The sequence below is a fragment of the Sinocyclocheilus anshuiensis genome, unplaced genomic scaffold (genome assembly GCF_001515605.1).
Source record: "Sinocyclocheilus anshuiensis isolate Anshui unplaced genomic scaffold, SAMN03320099.WGS_v1.1 scaffold1719, whole genome shotgun sequence".
NCBI classification, from domain to species: Eukaryota; Metazoa; Chordata; class Actinopteri; order Cypriniformes; family Cyprinidae; genus Sinocyclocheilus; species Sinocyclocheilus anshuiensis.
Window position 1 is genome coordinate 646,393 of NW_015551147.1, and position 18,674 is coordinate 665,066.

At 34.7% G+C, this 18,674-nt stretch overlaps 1 protein-coding gene across 17 annotated transcripts in view; it reads right to left on the reverse strand.

The window, feature by feature from the left end:
* The window catches only part of LOC107663308 (ectonucleoside triphosphate diphosphohydrolase 6-like), a 21,844-nt gene extending 8,911 nt beyond the window's left edge, over positions 1 to 12,933 (reverse strand). For 2 of the 17 annotated variants that reach the window (XM_016453511.1, XM_016453495.1), the window contains exons 1-6: positions 6,350 to 6,532; positions 5,333 to 5,656; positions 4,074 to 4,150; positions 3,813 to 3,956; positions 3,397 to 3,472; positions 864 to 899 (exon numbers count right to left, since the gene is read on the reverse strand). In XM_016453511.1, coding sequence (XP_016308997.1) covers positions 864 to 899; positions 3,397 to 3,472; positions 3,813 to 3,956; positions 4,074 to 4,150; positions 5,333 to 5,585 — 586 coding nt within the window. In that variant the 5' untranslated portion in view covers positions 5,586 to 5,656; positions 6,350 to 6,532. The other 15 variants (XM_016453508.1, XM_016453507.1, XM_016453506.1 and 12 more) reach the window with 15 other exon arrangements.
* Positions 12,934 to 18,674: the final 5,741 nt, after the last annotated feature.

Sequence of the window (18,674 nt, forward strand, 5' to 3'; positions counted from 1 at the left end):
CAGAATTACAGTGCCACATACTGGTCTGGCATGTATACTACATCGTTTTGTGTCGGTTTTGTGGTTTCGTGTGGACGCAGATATTTCTTGAGACGAGGGGGAAAAAAAAGATCGGATAGGGAAAGCTCTGGCTTCGTGTGGACGTAGCCTAATAGTGTTCTGTGCAGCCAAAGGGGCCGTTCACATGTCGCGCCTAAAAACTTTCTACTTTTTTCCAAAGCGTTCGGGCGCTTGCGCTCCAGAGGCGTCTGCCGTTGCTAAGCAACCACATCGCGACCGCGTTGCTTCCATTATGAGTGCGCCTGCCGCGCGTCTACATTTGAAATAACGAACTTGAGCGTGCAAAAGACGTGATATGTGAATGGCCCCAAAGACAGAACAGTTAGCATGTTTTGCTCAAACTTTCGCCATGGCATTAGAACTAATACACCGTTGTCGCTTGCTAAATCAAAATGACGGCGCCTTGGGTGTAAACTTACAGATTAAGGGGCGGTAATATTATAATGAGATCCCTTTGCCACGTCACCAAGGGAGCGAAATCAGACGCGCTCGTTTTTTCAGATGCTTGCAGAAAAAGGCTTTACCAAAACAAAGTTACTGGGTTAATCTTTTTCACGTTTCCTTGGTTGGTAGATGCACCGGGGACCTGATTATAGCACTTAAAACCTGGAAAAGTCAGATTTTCATGATATGTCACCTTTAACTAACTAATACTAAGGTCAAACCAAACATTTTCAAGTAACAGTAAAGAAACAAAACAAAAATGGCATGCGGGCAGGGAAATAAATTTGTGTCCAGATTAATCTGTCATTGTTTTGTTGCTGATGTCATGAAATATAACGTGACTACTAAAATTTGCTTACCTAATAAAAAGTTGATGGTAATCCACGCTGACATGCCTGTGTAAATACAAATGTGCATTAATTTTTAGTACAAGAATTCTGCATACCACCATTGAGTCATATCATTGAGAAGTCAAATTTTCCTTGAACTTTTTAGATAAAAGATTTTAATGTAACCGTACATTTCTGCCATATGGACATCAACTTGAGATAGTCACCACTGACAAGCTATTACTAAATATAATGTAGAAACTTTAATTTTCTGTAAAGCTGCTTAGCAATGATTTGCATTGTGAAAAGCGCTGTGCAAATAAACTTGAATTGAATTACTATAAAAAAAATACTAGCTTCATGGTACAAAATGTCATCCCAGCCCAAAAAGAACATCTACTGAAGCTAAGCTGCAAAAAAATATATATATTATTTTTTTAAATCTTGTTTTGAACTTTTGAAATGTTTTCATGTCTGTGAAATGTCCCAACCTCAGAAACTAGCAGCAGACATTTTTTATTTAACAAGATTCTTAAACATTTCAGTCTGCACACATCTTTCTGAATCTTTGAGACTCTTTCTCAAGTCTCAAAGCTTTGCAAAGAGGTTGTGTTTTAAGGATGGGGACAATTTTCATAAATAACCTGAAGGCACAGCAGCTTAAAAAACAGACTTTAATTTTAAGGACCAGAAACCAACTTTATGACCAACATTATCAGTGTGCCTTTAGGAATAAAAAAACAAAGAAAAAGATCATCATATGAGACCTTTAAAGTATAACAACTCAAAGCTATACTACCATTCCAAATTTGGGAAGGTAAGATTTTTTTAATGTTTTTGAAAGAGTCTCTTATGCTCACCTAGGGTGCAATTTATTTCAAAACACTGTAAAATTGCTGTGATGAGTAGCCATTTTACTCCAGTCTTTCGTGTCACATGATCCTTCAGAAATCATGCTGATTTGCTGCTAAAGAATAATTTCTTATTATTAGCAATGTTGAAAACAGTTGTGCTGCCAAATATTTTAGTGGAAACCATGATACACATTTTTCAGTATTCTTTGATGAATAAAAGCATTTATTTGAAATAGAAACCTTTCATAACATTATGTCTTCGCTGTCACTTTTGATTAACACAATGCATTCTCACTGAATAAAAATCTGTCCAAAATGTTTGAACCGTAGTGTACAACATATGCTGGTGAATTTAAAGAGTTTAGCATTAACAAAGTCAAGGTCCAGCCAAATCGCAAAGACTCTCTGAGTGAGTGCATCATCGGATCTTTATACTAAAACTCAATGTTTGTTTTGAATGTAGGTTGCATCTTAACAAAGTAAGGGGCTTTAGCCCACAGAAATAACCAAACTCACTTAGTGTCTATAAACTCCATCCCTGCCGTCTCCCTCACATATACCACTTACGCACAGCATTAACAATAAGTCTGTATGATTTGCTGTGATGGACTAATCTGGTTGGGTAAGCTTGTGCGTTCAGGAGAGTTTAGACTCGCACTGATAATGAGACTCAGATTATCCGGTTATGGAACTGCAGAGTTTAAGCATTAATTTTACAACAAAATCTCAAATATCCCATTAAGCAAAAATAACTTGTATATCAACAAAAAAGTAGTATCAACTTGGCTTTTCCTAAACACTAGAATTTACTGTATAGCAAATTAATGGGTGCTAATCTGTTTGCAGAGATTATAGTGCACACGGGACATTATCCCCTGGGCTTATTATTACTTGTATGAACTATTTTAAAGGATTGGATTAAAGTTCCATATACGCATTATCTATCGTTAATATACACACAGCTCAAGCTATTACTGAAGAAAATTTCAATTTACAACTTATATCTTTCTGACCAGAGGCTTTTGACGAGCTAGAGATGTACAGTAACATCTGCTGGTTTCACATTCATGGCAGACAGACTTCTGCATGGATCACAGCACAGGAAAACACTGCAACATTACAATCATCTACTTGAATAGAAACCCTAAAGTACCCCTACTTTTCATTTTTTGTTTTTTAGGAATTTTACCATCTTTAGTAACAATGGTATTTTGGTGGGAAATATATTTACCGCATTGTTATTACAGTATTATTCATATTAAAGTTAAAAAAACATTCTGAATTAGCTTTTATTTTCATATTTCATATTCAGTTTTCAATTTGAGTTTATTTTAAGTTTTAGTTATTTTGTTATGTACCTTTGTCTTTTTTTTTGGCCGATATATTAATGTTACAAACATATATTATTAAGGTTGTTTAGTCTTTATTTTCAAATTAGACTTAAAATGAAAGTGTTATTATTATTCTGAAAAATATTTTAATATTAATTATTCAAATAATCTGACTGTCAAAATACAGTAATCAAAAGCGCTGTTGTTAAATGCATTACATGCTAAAAAGTCACCATGGATATCTGTAACCTACAGCAAGGTTACACAATGCTTAAAAGTTGCATTACAATCTATTACAATTTCAAAACAAGTACTCTTTTTATTACGAACCTGACATTATTATCTTACAGTATGGCAAAGAAGTCATTGACACAGTACCTTCATCTGTGCCATCCATGATTGACACACTGTCTGGTCTATACAGGAACAAGCATTCGCTAAACACCTCCCTCACCTGCAGCAAAGAGATTTAAAATGGCATGACATGTTACAGATACTGAAAACTGTGACATAATTAGGAAATACTAAGAGGACAGGCTAAACATGAAATGCCTGAAGACATAGCTCTCATCTCCATAACCTTTAACACACTTCTATAATCCTTACTGAATTAAAAAATAAATAAAACAATAGATTTTACTCCACCCTTGACAAATTAATGTTGCTTTGGAACTGTGCATCACAGCATTTCTAATGTTACAGTGTCATTTAAAACCTCCCAAAATTGTGTTGTAGTATTTGTAGTATTAAAACTATATAGTGAATGTTCACTTGGCGACTGATGGTTCTTTGACCTTGTCCAGCAGGATTGTGGCCTTCTCACCGGGCAGCAGTCTGAGCCCTGCCGTGGCTCTGAGCATGAGCGGGGAAGAACTCCATAATGTCTCAGGAACAGTGTCTTTAGCAACATTTAACAATTCCAACAGTCCTTCCTTACTCTGTAAAACAACATTACTGTAATCATTAAACTGCAGACAAAAAAAGATACTATCACAACCCTGAGGCATTTGTGATGGGTTTACAATTATAAAACTTGAACACATTTTACTGGTTACCTTTTCTGGGTCATCAGCATATGCAGACAGTCCAGGTTTTATAGCTCTAAATGTCTCATGGGCTAATGTAGGAGCTTCTGTTAACACACAAAGATTTTAAAAACAAACTTTTGACACTTTTGTAGTGTATATATAAAAAGATATTCATAAATGTACTGTATATGTGTAACATTAACTGCAGTATTAGGGTTCCACATGGCTTGTTATCATATCAACCTTTGCATAATAAAGAACATAAACAAATGTTTCAGCCTCTGATAAAAACCCAACCATACTCTCCAATGTGACCTTTGACCCATGAGGCTTAGCTAGGATGTGAACAGGCATGAGTGTGCATGAGAGAGTGTGCCTAATAGCATAGACTACTTGCTGTCCATTATAATATGACAATCATAGGTTTAACAATAAAGGCTAAAGCAGCACTTAACTGATTTAGCCCTGAATTGGGATGCGATAACTAAGCCATTAGACGATCAGTGCTGTGCTAGGCAGGAAACCTAATATCTGTGGATAATGCCCACACAGTCAACATATACATGGTTTTTTACTATAGTAACACTATGGTAATCGGCAGTCAGGTAACTTAATAAATAATTAGGTGAGTAAGCATTATGGTATTTCTATAACAGCCACAACTGTCAAAATACATTTTGGCTACTAGTTTTCAAATACCACAGTTTGTTTTATATAAATAGTTAAATTGATCTAACCAGCCAATACAAACATTAACCACCATAACCATAATTTCCTCCAAAATACCATAGCTATATTTATTGATACTACTATAAAATCATTATCAGTTAATTTTTTCAATTAATTTTACCATTTACCAATGACTTTAGTAACTATGTATTTTGGTGGGAAATATATTTAGTGCTATTTTATTATTATTTATAAACTATTAAAGTATTTTTTGTGCCTGTGCTCTTTTTTTTAACATTTCAATTTAGCTTTATTTTTATTTCAGTTTTAGTCATTTTACTTTTTTATCTAACATTTACATTTTATTTGAATTCAGCTTTGTATCAATTAACAAAAACATTTTTTTTTTTAAGTTTTAGTTAATAATAATAACACTGCTTGCTAGTTTGTTGTTATCCATATTTAAAGTTACCAGACTACATTTTCAGAAGAAAATTCTGTAGTAATTGTTATGAAAAAGCTTTTGTTATGTGGAACAGGCTGAAAATTTGGCAGTGTTTCTCTAAGTGGACTGAAATGGACAAGTGAACTCAAATACCTCTTAAATTTTAACATACCATTTGGCTCGATCTGAAATTTGAAGATGTGAATCCGGGTTCCAGTGCTTCCAGCATCAAACATAATACCATACTGGAAATTTTCACTGACCACCTGAGCTGAGGTCAACTGTTTATGGGTGTCCATCCTATGCTGGGGCAGCTGGTCAGATACTGGTGGTTTGGAGTCATCATAATAGTGTTTGACGTAGGTGAGGTAGACCACCAGGCAGCCCACAAACATAAAGACGAAAGCTAGCTTTGGGAACCTCATAATGGCAGCCAGAGGTACATGATGTGGAGTCAATTTGCAAATGCAGCAGGCTTCTCAGCTCTCTCCACTACCTCCAGAACCAAAGAAACAAAACAAAAAAACAATGAGTTTTTATTTGCTATAAGACAAACAAGTATGAAATATCACTCACCCAGCTGACTTACAACTAACAGACAATTACATGTAGACATATTTACATACCGGTTATAACTCAATTCATGAAAAATTCAAATATAACAAATATAACTTATATTCTGCCACAACTATGATATGTCATCTTCATCACACAAATTGTAAATAATTGTTTTGGGATATGTAGAAAGTTTCGTTATTTTTAAACCGTTCCTACTAGTACCTAGCAACACCTGAAAAACAAACAGCTGCTCTATTTAATGTATGCGTTATATGAAAAATACGGTTAATTTGTCAGAACTGATTTTCTGACTGTGACGACAGTTCAATAGATAGTTATGTAAGTTATACATATAAGCGAATTCTTGATTTGCCAATATTTATAATTAATATTTGACACATTAATTTAGTATCTGTCCAGGTTATTCTTATACACACACTGTATAAGAAAATACCAGAGATGCCCCTAAACAGATATGGTGAGCATATTCATCCAAAATAACAACTTTATACTTTACTTTTACTTTATTAAAATTCAATTTTGTCTAATTTCTCAAGAATAGTGTGAGAGTGGATATCAATCTCAGTATTATGAGTCAACAATGTAGTAAATATATTTAAGACCGTTATACCTAGCTCTCTGTAGCAAGATCATACTCCTTCGAGTGCAAGTCGTGTTTTCAGTGTCGATGAATACCCATGATGAGATTTTAATATTCCTTTTGAAATATTATTAAAACTCTTCTTGTCTCGTTTTGATTACGTCAGTAACGTCCAGCGTGGAGATGACGTGGAGCGAATACACGCTGCACAGGCGCGCCCTCACACACCCGGCAGCGTAACTGGCAGCAATGTCATATGAGCGATATGTGTTTGAAAAGACAATACAGATTACTCTTGTATAATTTTGTTACGTTCAACTATTTTCGGTAGACAGACTCATAATTGTAGTTTATGATAAATCGGCTTAAATGCTTTTGTTAGTTTGCTGTTTTATAGCTATATTAATGAAGACACGCCAAAAACTAACATGATTAATGCTATTAATTCATTTTTTAAGTTTAGCAGTTCAATAGATAGAGTTATGTAAGTTATACATATAAGCGAATTCTTGATTTGCCAATATTTATAATGAATATTTGACACATTAATTTAGTATCTGTCCAGGTTATTCTTATACACACACTGTATAAGAAAATACCAGAGATGCCCCTAAACAGATATGGTGAGCATATTCATCCAAAATAACAACTTTATACTTTACTTTTACTTTATTAAAATTCAATTTTGTCTAATTTCTCAAGAATAGTGTGAGAGTGGATATCAATCTCAGTATTATGAGTCAACAATGTAGTAAATATATTTAAGACCGTTATACCTAGCTCTCTGTAGCAAGATCATACTCCTTCGAGTGCAAGTCGTGTTTTCAGTGTCGATGAATACCCATGATGAGATTTTAATATTCCTTTTGAAATATTATTAAAACTCTTCTTGTCTCGTTTTGATTACGTCAGTAACGTCCAGCGTGGAGATGACGTGGAGCGAATACACGCTGCACAGGCGCGCCCTCACACACCCGGCAGCGTAACTGGCAGCAATGTCATATGAGCGATATGTGTTTGAAAAGACAATACAGATTACTCTTGTATAATTTTGTTACGTTCAACTATTTTCGGTAGACAGACTCATAATTGTAGTTTATGATAAATCGGCTTAAATGCTTTTGTTAGTTTGCTGTTTTATAGCTATATTAATGAAGACACGCCAAAAACTAACATGATTAATGCTATTAATTCATTTTTTAAGTTTAGATTGTAAAATAATTCGTTCACTGATACTTTCCCCCTTTATTATTCCCATTTGAGTCCCTTAGTTTTGGTTGAGAAAAGTAATTCACTAAAATTAAATCCCAAGGAAAGTAGCCTAATTGGCTCTGAATTGCAGTATCCCAAAAAATTCCACTCACATATAATTGTTTTGCTTATAATTTGAATCTGCTGATTCATTTTATTTGAGCAGATTTAATCTGAATCGAGTTAAGACGTGGCCCATACAAGCATTTGGTCACTTAAGCCACAAAATTTATAAATTTCACTATAGAAAACAAAATATAAAAGCAGTGGAATTAGTCTGAATATGTTTGTCTTAGTTTTGAGCAGTACACCTATTGTTTTTATGATTGCTTAAATATGATTTTAGGAAGATTATATGCTTGTTATAGCAACAGGTTCTGCACAAATGCTTTAAAGTTGCCATTTTCAAGCACCATTTCCATTATTTAATGCTTCCCTCTTAACCATGAGACCCAGAGAGCCAATTATACTTTCATTGTGCTGTTGTCAATATGGCACCAGCTGGTCTCTCTACCATGGCCCTATGAGTTTTGTTAAAGTTTACCAGGCTGTGGCAGCTACATGACCTGTGGCGCATCTCCATTCATTACCTTAATTAACCATCATTAGGCCTGCTATATGGGCCAATTTGTGGTTCCCTCCTACACTTTCTCATTCAACATGATGTGACGCCCCCATCTGAGCGCAAATTTCAGCCAATGAGTGACCCATAATGAGGGGGATGGAGATGGTTTTGATGATATTCATTTGACACTTCCTATTGAGTGTGTCTGCGAGCACAGTGCGAGCTTGAAAGGACCATATGCTCTCATTTTACGTGCATGTATGTGTGTGAGCGCATCTATCTAGGACACAAGGTCCTACAGGGGTGAGGGGCAATGGCCCGCCTAATATAAGACCGTTCTCACTTATCAAAAATCAGTGTGGGCGGACTGCTTTGAGGGGGAAGGGGACGATGGCCATCCCTCCAAACTGTTGCACTCTGACCGCCCCCCCTCAAAGAGCGATGCATACATGACTTCCCCCATTATATCTTAAGCATTACAGACGTACCTCAACAGTTGCAGCAGAAAGCACGACGCCTCCTCCTTGCCCCCCTCAGCACTGAATAAATGACCTGATCTCTGTCTTTTTACTCACCAATAATGGGCTGAGTGGCAGTTTGCATACTGCATGTGGATTCTAAAGAACTGAGAGAGAGAAAAAAAGGGATGGAAGATCAACAAACAGTGGTGCAATTATTAGTGATAAAAGGTGTTTTCATAAAACTTCTGCTGTTCATTTTCTTCATTTAGCTGAAGAGCCAATGTACATGTTCTCCACCACAAGTCTTTTCGGGTAATTTCTTTTCCAATAACTGTGTATGTTTGAACTCTTCAATATAGCATCAGAGTTTTGGAATTTAACACATGTATAAACATACAGTTTTTACAAAAAAAAAAAAAAGTATAAAACAACAGAAAAATTTAAACATGTTTACAAAACAACCTGTAAATTTTACATTTTAAAACTGAATAAATAAATAAATAAATATTAGATGAAAAAAATTATAGAAATTAAGCTGTATATATGAAATAAGTTTAAATAAAAACTTAACTAAAACTAAACCTCTTAAATTTTAACATACCATTTGGCTCGATCTGAAATTTGAAGATGTGAATCCGGGTTCCAGTGCTTCCAGCATCAAACATAATACCATACTGGAAATTTTCACTGACCACCTGAGCTGAGGTCAACTGTTTATGGGTGTCCATCCTATGCTGGGGCAGCTGGTCAGATACTGGTGGTTTGGAGTCATCATAATAGTGTTTGACGTAGGTGAGGTAGACCACCAGGCAGCCCACAAACATAAAGACGAAAGCTAGCTTTGGGAACCTCATAATGGCAGCCAGAGGTACATGATGTGGAGTCAATTTGCAAATGCAGCAGGCTTCTCAGCTCTCTCCACTACCTCCAGAACCAAAGAAACAAAACAAAAAAACAATGAGTTTTTATTTGCTATAAGACAAACAAGTATGAAATATCACTCACCCAGCTGACTTACAACTAACAGACAATTACATGTAGACATATTTACATACCGGTTATAACTCAATTCATGAAAAATTCAAATATAACAAATATAACTTATATTCTGCCACAACTATGATATGTCATCTTCATCACACAAATTGTAAATAATTGTTTTGGGATATGTAGAAAGTTTCGTTATTTTTAAACCGTTCCTACTAGTACCTAGCAACACCTGAAAAACAAACAGCTGCTCTATTTAATGTATGCGTTATATGAAAAATACGGTTAATTTGTCAGAACTGATTTTCTGACTGTGACGACAGTTCAATAGATAGTTATGTAAGTTATACATATAAGCGAATTCTTGATTTGCCAATATTTATAATGAATATTTGACACATTAATTTAGTATCTGTCCAGGTTATTCTTATACACACACTGTATAAGAAAATACCAGAGATGCCCCTAAACAGATATGGTGAGCATATTCATCCAAAATAACAACTTTATACTTTACTTTTACTTTATTAAAATTCAATTTTGTCTAATTTCTCAAGAATAGTGTGAGAGTGGATATCAATCTCAGTATTATGAGTCAACAATGTAGTAAATATATTTAAGACCGTTATACCTAGCTCTCTGTAGCAAGATCATACTCCTTCGAGTGCAAGTCGTGTTTTCAGTGTCGATGAATACCCATGATGAGATTTTAATATTCCTTTTGAAATATTATTAAAACTCTTCTTGTCTCGTTTTGATTACGTCAGTAACGTCCAGCGTGGAGATGACGTGGAGCGAATACACGCTGCACAGGCGCGCCCTCACACACCCGGCAGCGTAACTGGCAGCAATGTCATATGAGCGATATGTGTTTGAAAAGACAATACAGATTACTCTTGTATAATTTTGTTACGTTCAACTATTTTCGGTAGACAGACTCATAATTGTAGTTTATGATAAATCGGCTTAAATGCTTTTGTTAGTTTGCTGTTTTATAGCTATATTAATGAAGACACGCCAAAAACTAACATGATTAATGCTATTAATTCATTTTTTAAGTTTAGATTGTAAAATAATTCGTTCACTGATACTTTCCCCCTTTATTATTCCCATTTGAGTCCCTTAGTTTTGGTTGAGAAAAGTAATTCACTAAAATTAAATCCCAAGGAAAGTAGCCTAATTGGCTCTGAATTGCAGTATCCCAAAAAATTCCACTCACATATAATTGTTTTGCTTATAATTTGAATCTGCTGATTCATTTTATTTGAGCAGATTTAATCTGAATCGAGTTAAGACGTGGCCCATACAAGCATTTGGTCACTTAAGCCACAAAATTTATAAATTTCACTATAGAAAACAAAATATAAAAGCAGTGGAATTAGTCTGAATATGTTTGTCTTAGTTTTGAGCAGTACACCTATTGTTTTTATGATTGCTTAAATATGATTTTAGGAAGATTATATGCTTGTTATAGCAACAGGTTCTGCACAAATGCTTTAAAGTTGCCATTTTCAAGCACCATTTCCATTATTTAATGCTTCCCTCTTAACCATGAGACCCAGAGAGCCAATTATACTTTCATTGTGCTGTTGTCAATATGGCACCAGCTGGTCTCTCTACCATGGCCCTATGAGTTTTGTTAAAGTTTACCAGGCTGTGGCAGCTACATGACCTGTGGCGCATCTCCATTCATTACCTTAATTAACCATCATTAGGCCTGCTATATGGGCCAATTTGTGGTTCCCTCCTACACTTTCTCATTCAACATGATGTGACGCCCCCATCTGAGCGCAAATTTCAGCCAATGAGTGACCCATAATGAGGGGGATGGAGATGGTTTTGATGATATTCATTTGACACTTCCTATTGAGTGTGTCTGCGAGCACAGTGCGAGCTTGAAAGGACCATATGCTCTCATTTTACGTGCATGTATGTGTGTGAGCGCATCTATCTAGGACACAAGGTCCTACAGGGGTGAGGGGCAATGGCCCGCCTAATATAAGACCGTTCTCACTTATCAAAAATCAGTGTGGGCGGACTGCTTTGAGGGGGAAGGGGACGATGGCCATCCCTCCAAACTGTTGCACTCTGACCGCCCCCCCTCAAAGAGCGATGCATACATGACTTCCCCCATTATATCTTAAGCATTACAGACGTACCTCAACAGTTGCAGCAGAAAGCACGACGCCTCCTCCTTGCCCCCCTCAGCACTGAATAAATGACCTGATCTCTGTCTTTTTACTCACCAATAATGGGCTGAGTGGCAGTTTGCATACTGCATGTGGATTCTAAAGAACTGAGAGAGAGAAAAAAAGGGATGGAAGATCAACAAACAGTGGTGCAATTATTAGTGATAAAAGGTGTTTTCATAAAACTTCTGCTGTTCATTTTCTTCATTTAGCTGAAGAGCCAATGTACATGTTCTCCACCACAAGTCTTTTCGGGTAATTTCTTTTCCAATAACTGTGTATGTTTGAACTCTTCAATATAGCATCAGAGTTTTGGAATTTAACACATGTATAAACATACAGTTTTTACAAAAAAAAAAAAAACGTATAAAACAACAGAAAAATTTAAACATGTTTACAAAACAACCTGTAAATTTTACATTTTAAAACTGAATAAATAAATAAATAAATAAATAAACCAGTAAATCTGCAGCAGATCCATTGGGAAATTTTTTTCATTTTTGGGTGAGCTATTCCTTTAAATAGAAAGCTATATGAAGGATTAAAGCTCATCACAAGCCACAAGCTGAGGTGAAACATACACAAAATACCATGGTAACACACATGACACTGAAATAAAGCAATACACATTAAAGAGTTAAAACCCTAATGTACATAACTAATAACAAAAACTATTAAGAAACAATTATTGAAACAAAATAGCATCAAATGTGAGCTGTCACGCATGCAGAGAACTCTAGGAATGTCAGTTTACATTTTTCCAGTGTAAATTATAAGATGACTTGTTCATTTTCACTTCCATAAATTGTACATTTAACATGTAAGGTTACATTTATTACAGTATTACATATATAAGGAAAATTACCATTAACCAATGGATAGGTTTTTACTGTTTTTATAGCATTTTTTATAATCTTTCACAATTAAAATGATTTTTTTTTACAGTGCATGTAAGCTCTTAATAGCTTTTAGCAATTTAATGTTTAATGGTCCCTTAATCTCCCCTTCACATTTTAACAATGATGATTAAACCATTAGTTATGTGGTCTGCATAACCATTTAAAGCAAATTCATAGCAATTACATCACATTATTAAGAGCCACGCTCTATGCAGGTTTCCTCAAATCTAGCCCTGGAGGGCCAATGCGCTGCAGAGTTTAGCTCCAACCCTGATTAAACTCACCTACCTGTGATTTTCTAATGATCCTGAAGACATTGATTAGCTTGCTCAGGTGTGTTTGATTAGGGTTAGAGCTAAACTCTGCAGGAAAGTGGATGTCGTGGGCCAGATTTGAGGATCCCTGCTCTATAGTAAGACCACTAATCCAGTCACTTGGACTCAGCTGATGTAAAATGGGTTGAAATACACAATCACTGATATATCCCAAACACCCTGCCCTATTAACCTGCCTTGTATTTTTTAAAACAAGTAAAACAAGTGCCAATCTAAATTTGTTAAATAAATTTAAATCATATTTGAATTGATTTCCTTATATGTGCATGTTGCATATTTAAATAGCACATTTGAATATTTATCCTATGCAAACTTATTTTTCTCTTAATTCAGTGGCATTCAAAACATTATAACGTTAATCTGCTATTTACACACAAGCCTTTTAAATGGATTTCTTTATTAGACTGTTCTGTTTTGTAATAGCATAGATTACTTTTTTCAGGTCTAATGTAAACACAAAAAATAAGAAATCTAAAATCTTCCTAGAATGAAATAATTTAATCTTGCTCTGTTAATCTAAAAATACAAGACCCCAGAGCATGCAAAATAACATTAGATCTACTGTAACGGAATTAGTTATTGTTCCTTATTATCAGTGTTATCCTATGCAAACTTATTTTTCTCTTAATTCAGTGGCATTCAAAACACGTACATAAATCTGCTATTTACACACAAGCCTTTTAAATGGATTTCTTTATTAGACTGTTCTGTTTTGTAATAGCATAGATTACTTTTTTCAGGTCTAATGTAAACACAAAAAATAAGAAATCTAAAATCTTCCTAGAATGAAATAATTTAATCTTGCTCTGTTAATCTAAAAATACAAGACCCCAGAGCATGCAAAATAACATTAGATCTACTGTAACGGAATTAGTTATTGTTCCTTATTATCAGTGTTTTTTTTTCCAAGCACAATTGCAGGAAATTCCCTGAAAATCCTATTGAACACACATTTTAATTTCATTTTTGTAGTTTAATCGTGTAGAAGGCAGCGTAAATAATCCAATGGGATTAGGTCATGTTTTTTTTTTTTTGTCTTTTCAAATACTTTCATTTTGGGCTCTTAAGAAACCATCTATCACTGTTGTAACAGAATGAGCAGAGACTATTGACGCAAAAGCAATTACACCCAAACTGTACCATCACATACTGAACAGAAACAAACCTCCTTGTATGGTCACATTTAATCATACTGTATATATGTCCTGCGTGGACTACATATATACAATAATTTGAGGATAAATTGAAGACATTTCTCGCTGTCCAGATGTTCTTGTAATCCAACTGAAGATTTAAGAGATGTAATAGGAGTCATCGATTAACAGTTATTCTAATATACTTATTGTGAATAAAATCCTGCTCTAAATCCTTTGTTTTTAAAAATGCTGAGAGATTTTTAACTAGAACCCATTCTGAAAGCAAGGTTTTAGCCACCATTACTTACATAAAAAGGTTGACGTAACCTTATATGAGATCATTCGGGCTCCTTTAATTATTAATTATGAACTAAGAGTCAAATAAGACTTACAACATTCAAAAATTATCTTCATTGCAACAAAATATCTCACAGAATAATAAGGTGAACTAGTTCATTAATAGTTCATGACTATTAAAAACCACACATTTATCCAACCTTACTTTTCGTACGCTTCAGCTTGAAAAAAAAAAAATCTTAAAAGCTTCATAAAGATGCATTCACTTCTGAAAGAGTTCTTGAAAGTTGCATGTTGGTAAAACTTCAGAAAAGTAAACTAAAAAACTATCAAATAATTATTTTTGAAATGTACCATGATATGGTTTTTGAGAATTTGTCCTCAGTGAAGGTAACAGCCCTGAGATTTCCCATGATGCTCTGCTGCACGTTAAAACCTCATCCAGAGTCTCATTTGTTATGGATGGCATTAGCCTGTTCAAATCCAATTCTCATCCACCAACATACTACCTTTTATAGACAGAATATAAAAGGATAAAGGAGCTAATGCCTTTTTTGATTCATTATATAATGTTTTTCTGAGAGCAGACAAGGGAAATTATAATAATAATAATGGAATAATTTTAATAAATTTACTTTAGTTAATGTGCTCTGCGTGGGCTGGCTAATCTGAAGGAAATGTTCCGTAAATCACAAAAACAGGGAGAATCTCAACTAAAAGCAAATCCTCTCTGACTCTCTCACCATCACTTTAGTTCATTTGGACAAGACTAGAGCAGAAATAAATAAATAAGTCAAATAAAATAATGCACATTATCTGTCCTATACTACCAAAAAGCCTAAACACAGAGATGTGCGTGAAGTTTAGCATGTGATAATGCTGAGGAAACACACATGAAGAATAGACTAAAGTCAGTGATAAAGTCACCTCTAACCTCTGCACATTATGCGCAACAGATCTTATAATGCAGCTCACACTAACCAACCAATAATCAAACAATAACAGTATTCTTATGTATTTGCAATTGAGTTACAGTTTCATTTATGATTAAATATGATTTTGATATATTGCAATAAATCAGAAATTCATTTATCATGGGTTTTCCATAATGAATCAATATTTTACACACCCAGTTTGTTAAACCCTTCTGCCATTAAAAATTATGGTAATATCCCTCATTTCTTTTGAGTCAGCATGTATAAACTGCACATACTGTATAGGCACTTTAATAGCAATTCTAATTTTGGGATTTTCATTCTAAAAATACGTAGAAATAAATGGAGCTGCTAAAATATCATGGTCTTATTCTTTTTAAAACTTTTAAATAGCAGTGCATCAGTGCATAACACTCATTTCAGGGACAATCTGGTATTTATAAAACGGATTTAATGGACTGTCCACTTTAACATATCTGCCTTTCAACAAGAAAGAAAATAATGTTTTGGTATTAGCAAGAGATTTGATGGTATGTCCACACTTTAACATCTCCTTTACCTACTAATTTCATGCTTTACAACAAGAAAAAAACAATGCTTTGGTATTAGCAATAACATTTATGAGGATTAGCTGTTCTTTGTTCTAAAATGAAAGGACAGTCAGTGATAAAGAGGATGATTACTGTCACTGTGTAAAATCCCCTTCGCATGCATCAGGAAGCCAGCCGGCAGAGCAAAGATCAGCGCTAAAGCAGCAATCATATGATCTCAATTTTAATCAGAAGTATAACAAAAACATATTTCTGCTTTCTCATTGTAAAGAGCCCTTAACATAAGCCTGTCACTGTGTTATAGTGTTTATTCAATATTAAAAAGCGACAGGAGAGGAGCTTTTACTAGAAAAGCTGTTCCAATCATGTTTTGAGAGAAATAGCATTCAGAGCTTGTTAAAGACATTGTACAGTTCAGCTGACATTTACAGCAGTGGAACGTCAAGTCAGTAAATAATAAATTATATCAAACAGCTCAAGTAGTACTCAAGCCCTAAATCTTACAGCCCTCTCCCAAAGTCTTCATTCTTTTGTTCAGCTGGCTTTGCCACCCTGTTGACGGAGCTCCGAACAGGAACTGTTTAATATCCGGATAACCTGGTCATTTCATTGTTTTGTCCTAACAGGGCATTATTACAGTAATGAGAGCAAAATCAAATCACTTCATGCGTTATGTAGTGGGACAGGCTCTCAGCAAGCATGCCAAATCACTCTTCAGATTTGCTTTTAATTTAAGCAATCCAGTAGAAGACTCATTAGTGGGTGAGAAGATTAACTCATAGAGATGTCTGCCTCCTGATGTCTTTCCTTTGACAATTTAATCCGTGTTAACTTGGATTTCTGGCCTGCAATGAGATAAGCCGTAAAACTAAGTGATATTCCATCAATAAGATACTCTTTATCATCGTCATGAAATGATATTTAAATATTGCTGACATTTCTAATGAGTGCCGCCGTGATAGAATCTGCTGAAGTACAGGCCTTTAGTCTATCAAATGATAATGCTTGTTATATGTTTAACTGTACAAAAATATCAAAAATGATTTCCATGGTGACTTCAGATTCAAGTATTCTTTTGAACAAAATGGATATACATTATAGATCACTGATGCATTCTTGTACTTTAAATTATTAGAGCAAGATACAAGCACACATTTCAAGAAAAATGTTTCACAAAAGTAAGTTATTATCAATGCATAGATATTAATACAATGCAATACTTTATGGTACTATTGTAGCCTTCAAAAGTTTGGGGTCTGTAAGATTTTTTTTTTTTCATGTTTCTGAAAGAAGTCTCTTATGCTCACCAAAATAAAACTACTGTGAAATATTATTACAATTTAAAATAACCATTCTATTTAAATATACCTTCAAATCAAATTTAAACATTTAAAATGTGATGGCCAATCTTTCAGCAGTCTAAAATCTTCAGAAATCATATTTATATGCTGATTTGGTCTTCAAGAAACATTTGTTATTATCAATTTTGAAAACAGTTGTGCCGCTTAATATTTTTGTGGAAACTGTGAAACATTTTTCTCATTATTCTTTGATGACCAGAAAGTTTGATTAATAAAAAACAGCATTTTTTAGTTACAATGTTACTTTCACTTAGGATCAATTTAATGCATCCTTCCTAAAAAAAAAAAAAAAAAACATTTTTTTTAACTGTAGTTTTTTTTAACTGTAGTATGTCATACAAATCACTATACCCAGTGTGAGTATTTAAGTTTCTCCTGTTTTGAAGCCATATCTTCCACGGCCCATGTCATATTAGCAAAATTATAACCACAACAGAATGTCCTTCAAGAAAAAAAAATCATAAATTGCCTGATCACCATCTCTCTATGCTGGCAGCTGCAGAGGACGCCGGCTGCCTGTCATCGAGCATATGTGCAAAATTTGCCACAAATTGCCTGTCTTGCCCCAGGGAGGGAGACAGACGGGTCTCTAACGCTGCCATATCTGCATGCCCCACTGCATCCTCTTGCCAACCCTGCAGGCCGCACTATAGACATGCGTCTTCACCAGTGCCACAACTAGTGCTGCCTCCCTGGAAACATGAGGAGGAACCAGATTTATTCTCCAAACAGTCTTCTGATTCTTCTTTACTTCATATTTTGAGCTGTGGAAAAATGGCGCGTTGACACCCGATTAATTCTAAAGGTTTTGCCCGTAGCCTATTTTCCGCGTTTAACGCGATTAACAAGTTTTACATTAACTTAATTTTATTCTGCTTCATGTAAACGCTGGTTGGCGGAACTCTATCGATGTTTTTGGGTTCATGACGTTCATTGTAGTGAGTGACATATAAACATAACGCACCATATTTAAACAACAGCGATTTCGGTCAGTGATTGCGTTACGGATGAAGGACATCTTAACGGTAATAAAATACTTTTCAGTTTTTAAGAGACGAATACAATTCACCCCAGAAGCACATTCTTTACGATTAACTCTGAGAATTGTGATTAATCGTGATTAAATATTTTAATTGACTGACATATTTGTGACGACATATATTATATATATATATATATATATATATATATATATATATATATATAAGGACCATGAGGACAGGCACTCTCCCTTGCTTATGGTGGATTATGGGTAATGGCACTTAGCTGAGAAAATGAGCTGAATGTATAGTATGCCCTCATACATATGGGTTGTGGTTGGTTTAAATGCAAGAATTCACTTGCAACACACTATTTATTATGGTCAGATGTTAGTTTAATGCCGTATT